We start from the raw sequence: 5,155 nt of genomic DNA on the forward strand, positions 1-5,155 counted from the left end.
CAGCCATTATTTTGGGCTACAAGTCCAAAATAATGGCTGTGTGGCTGGACACCACACAGTACGATCGATCCCAATCGAACCGTTATACCTAGGATTTCTGTCGGCTAATGTGTCTCTCAGGTTTTGAAAATGGGCCGACAACTTGTGTCGTGTGTGCTGGACATTACACTAAGGAAATAGGAAGGGAGGGTCAGTGGAGAGCACTGACCCTCCCTTCAAGAGAAAGAAAAAAAAGGCAGGAAGAGATGATAAAGCCGATAATTAAAATGAGGTCGATAGGTTTAATTTATCGTGCGATTAATTGATTTATCATTTATCGTGACAGGCCTATTATTGACATAGTATATGATGAAGCCTTTAATTTTTATGCAGTTTAATCGATATTCAACAAGTTGAACAGACAATCCAGATCCCATCACACATTAATCAACTTTTTCTCCACAGCGATTAAAAACACTGATAGAAGAATCCCATTAGTCAACTCCACTTACATATTCAACGGCTTAAACAGTTTTATTTTGAAGTGGGCTGTCGATATCTTACACAAACCAAAATTACGCACTTATATTTTACTAATGGATGCCTATGGTTTTGAGCCATATGTATCATGGAAATAGTCAAAAACACAAAGGTCCATGTGTGCCCAGTTCAGATCTGGCACTTTGCCTTTGGAGACCGGACGTTTCCGTTCAGTACCAGAGGAAGACTGAAGGTGTTTATGTGATTTGGGGGAAATTGAGAGAGAAGTGCACTTTTTGTTTTATTGTCCTTTGTATTTGAGGTTGAGAAATGGTTTATTTACTAAAATATTTTATGTTTATCCAGTTAGCACAGTTTACTTTGAAGGCTGAAAGGTTCCTCTTTCAGCCAGAGACTCAGAGGCTTCAGTCACGACCTCAGATTTAGAGGAGTTTACTGTCTATCCAGCCGCTTCATAACTCATCCTACTGTTAGACACTTGCATCCCAATGTATTAAACCTCTAAAAACTTGTCCTAAAGGGAGCTAATTAAAATATATTGTGTTGAAATGAAACTCACTGTAGATGATTGTTCCAGCTACCAGGGCACCAAAAATCCCCAAACCCACCAAATACAGACGAGACCTAGTGAGAGCTGTTACTTCCTCTTCTGCTTCTTCTTCACCTGGAAGAAACAATGAAACTGGTAAGGGAGAAAAATTATAATTCAGCAGGGGGCCCGGATGCCTGCATTTGTCAGGATCTTGGTTAGTTTGAGTTTATTTTGGGTTTTGTTATTATTTGTGTTCTTTTGTTCTATTAGTTCTGCATTGTTTCCATTTTTACTTCAGTGCTTCTAGTTTTGTTTAATTCTCGTGTCTAGTACTTTTCTTAGTTACTCTAGTTTCATTATGTTTCTTATGTCTAGTTATTTTGTTACATTTAACAAAAAAAACAAAGAAAAAGTTTGCGTGGCTACCGCACATTTTCACGCCAGTGAAAAAGTGTGCGTATATTTAAGCAAAATTTGACGCAAAGTAAATTTTTATGCATGCCGACTTGTGCGTAAAATATGACGCTGCGCATTTTTTGTGTGCACGCTTTATGCATCAGGCCCCTGTGCCTGATGCATAAATACTGCACCCTCCCTGATGAGGGCCCATCGGCCCTTGGGCGAAGTGTCTCACCTAAGAACATAGTCGACGAAGACGAATGGACCGGGAATCAAACTGGCAATCCACCAATTGCAGGGAGAACTCCTACTGCTCTCACAACCTTTGCCCCCAATGTGGCTGCCATCGGCGGCAGTTATACAGTTTGGTTTAATTTAATGATTTTAAGTTGATGTAAAATATTTTATGTTTATTATGAGTTGTGCAAAGGTTACCGGAGTGGAACCAATGTTAATTTGCTGTTTCATTTAGGCACATATTTTTAGTTACACGCCACACTCTGTAGAGGGCAGCATGCTTTATTTTCCTTTGTTGATGGAGAGATTTGGTGAGGCACCGAGGCTCGTGTAGCTGGGTTACAAGAAGAAGCTACACGGAATTTCGTTACTACCCCTTTCAGGTTGAAGCGGCCAATGAGGTACACATTTTTGTATTTTAGTTTTGTTTGTAAACAGAATGTTTATTTTAAGAATTTATCGAGTTTGTTAGCCACGTGTTGGATCACGTAATGAGTCTGTTTTTGTAAGTCAAGCCACTTTATTGTAAATGTTTTACCGTAGTTTTCTTTATGTGAATGTCTTTCTTTCTGTAAAATGTATTTTATGTCTTTTGTACAGTTCTCACGGCATAATTATTAAATGCCAGTAACTATCGAAGAACGCCTTGTGTCCGTTTTCTGCTTGGAGGGAGTTATACCCAATATTATTTAGAGTTGCCTTTGAATTCTCTGTTAATAATAAAGATCACTACATACAATTTGGAGCCCGTACTCCAAATTGTATTTACTTTCCTTTATTACGCCACTGTAACGTAGCTACTCCCCTATTTATGTTTTCATCATGCAAAGTTGTCTTGTTGCTGAAATGTGCGCTACAAATAAACTTGCCTTGCAGAGAGATTTTATAGAGGTTACAAACACTCAATGTTTATATGTTATGTTAAAAAAAACTTCTTACAGAGGAACTTAAAATCTATTAAGTACATTTTGGTAGTATTTTTACTTTTCAGTCCTCATAAAATGTAACACAGTCACTTACTTTCAGGAGAATATTTGTCATTGTTGACAGTGTCTGTAGAATACAGGTCATTGTCCCCGATGTTCTCCATCCTTTAAGGACAAAATTTAGGAGAAGATTTAGATTTTAGAAAATGTGCAACGTCTCCTTGAATGATCTCACCTGTAGACCTCTGGAAAGCAGGCGGGTTCCTCTTCCACTTTTAAAAGACAACATCAGGGTTTGATGCAGCATCAGAATATAAAGACAGTAACAAAGTCGACCTTCTATCACCTGAAGAACATTTTCTGTTAGCATTTGAGCTAGCGGTAGTTAATTTTAACAAAATGCTTTTATTTTATTCCTTACATCTTTTAAGTAAGATTATTTACTTATATATTATTTTTATTTAAACAGTTAAATTGTTCTCACTGACAGGCTTAACCCATTCCTTTATTCAGGTAGAGTCTCTCTTTTTTTTCAGATTTTTCCAAATAAATGTTTAAAATAAAGTTTTCAGATTAGCTGTGACTTCTGACTGGAAAAATCCTTTGTAGATAAAAGCAACGCCAAGCTTTCTACTTCGATATTACTTTATGTCTCGGTAAGTAAGGAGCGGAGTGCCATCTAGCGTTTGTAAATGAAAATTTCAGGCTGCAGTCAAATACGAAACAGTGCGTCCCGTACGGGGGACTTCAACTTTCTTAACATGACGGTTAATACGGGACAGTTGGCAACCCTACACAGTGTGACCGTTAAATCCTTCGTTTTAATCCATCAATTGACATGGAAATAACAGAAACAAGATTTGTTTAGGTGGATCTAACTAAAATGTTGGCGAAATAATACAATTTGTATGATGTTGTCACAGTTGAGTTATCCTGGATTTTGGGGAGATGCTGAGTTGGCAAGCCTACACTAACGGTAGTTAGCATTTAGGCTAGCGGCAGTTCGCAGTCACTTCTAATGCATAGAAAAATCTCAAAATAATAATTGATGTCAGCAAAAGAAAAACAAACTGCTCTGAATTTAGAAACACTTCTAATAATGATGCCTATCTATGACTTGTGATCTTGACCCACCTTTGAAAACAGAAATCAGCTTCTTCAGTGATCTCTGATAGCCGAGGACTCCGGGACGGATTCGCCGTCAGGACCGCTGTACTGACCAGCGGATCACTCCGCCTCCAGACAGCGTTCAGTGAAACAGCGGACCGCTGTACTGACCAGCAGATCACTCCGCCTCCAGACAGCGTTTTGTCAAACAGCGGACCCATCGTATGCGCTCCTTTCAAACCGGTCTTCTGTTAGCCGCATTCGGAGTTTTACAGCGAGACAGAATAATAGAAATTGTCAATCAATCAATCAATCAATCAATCAATCAATCGTGACCTCCACAAATCTTATAAACCACAAGTCTTTTTCAAAAACGTGTAGTTTATAAATGTTTTTTGGTTTATTTTTGTGTTGCAAGTCCCAGGTGGAGGAACAGGCAAGCAGATGCAAATAACCTGTTTTAACAGGAAAGAAACGAATGAAACTGAAGTTCAAGATACAATATTTGTGATGGTTTAAGTTCAAGACTGAAAGTTTGACGTTTTCTTTAATGCGGGGAGTCAATTTCTTTGTTGGGGAGTGTGTGCCCCCCACAAAGTGTGGTCACATTTGTTGGATTAAATTGTGATTTTAGTTTAGGATTTGATCCCGTTTTGAAATTTTGCAGCAATGTCACGCAATAACACAAATGCGCCGCTAGATGGCAGAAGCGAGCCCTTACGGGACTGACGGTGCAACATTTCGGTGTCGAGAAAGCTCCCCTCCATTCGGATGAGAGCTACCAGCACAGCAACACTGTCTCCTGTGGCTCACTCGTTTTTTTCCTGAAAACTGATATGTGATAAACATGATTGTTCTGTTAAGCGTCGTGACCTTGGTCCCCGGTGTATTTCGTTTGTGTTATTTTATGTTGTCATTATAGTTAGCTAATAAGCTTTCGGTTAGCTGCTCAGAGGATTTCTTCAGATGTTACGTGAAGAATGCGTATGTTTTATATAGCCGTCTGTAATGTGCAATAATTTACAATTCCTGATATAGTAAGAAGCTCATGTTGTGTTATAGAAGAACTGGTAGAAGTGTGGATGTATAGTCACAATTTTTCAAAGTTGTATAATGACTTTATTATTATAACCTGGAATAAATTTGGATAAGAGCTACCAGCACAGCAACACCGTCTCCTGTGGCTCACTCGTCTTTTTCCTGTTAAAACAGGTTATTTGCATCTGCTTGCCTGTCCCTCCACCTGGGACCTTCAACACAATCAATCAATCAAGTTTGTTTTTTCCAGCAACAAGGCACTTCAAAGTGCTTTAGTCATGTGTAAATTAAAGACAAAAACATACATATTAGTTATGTGAGCTCTGCACCGGAACGCCTGCCAACTAACTGCATACCTTGAGTCATCATCATCAGCATGGGCGTAGGTTTGGGTAGGGACGGTAGGGACATGTCCCGACCAATATTCACGGGATAT

At 38.9% G+C, this 5,155-nt stretch overlaps 1 protein-coding gene across 1 annotated transcript in view; it reads right to left on the reverse strand.

The window, feature by feature from the left end:
* The window catches only part of LOC106942501 (C-type lectin domain family 1 member A-like), a 15,610-nt gene extending 11,708 nt beyond the window's left edge, over positions 1-3,902 (reverse strand). Inside the window, exons 1-3 of the mRNA XM_015025784.1 lie at positions 3,709-3,902; positions 2,669-2,739; positions 1,040-1,144 (exon numbers count right to left, since the gene is read on the reverse strand). Of these exons, the coding sequence (XP_014881270.1) occupies positions 1,040-1,144; positions 2,669-2,739; positions 3,709-3,902 (370 nt within the window). The remainder of the gene's footprint in view (positions 1-1,039; positions 1,145-2,668; positions 2,740-3,708) is intronic.
* Between the last annotated feature and the right edge of the window lie 1,253 nt (positions 3,903-5,155).

The sequence above is a fragment of the Poecilia latipinna genome, unplaced genomic scaffold, assembly GCF_001443285.1.
Source record: "Poecilia latipinna isolate Pla-1442-1.1 unplaced genomic scaffold, P_latipinna-1.0 Scaffold4322, whole genome shotgun sequence".
In the NCBI taxonomy this organism is placed as follows: Eukaryota; Metazoa; Chordata; class Actinopteri; order Cyprinodontiformes; family Poeciliidae; genus Poecilia; species Poecilia latipinna.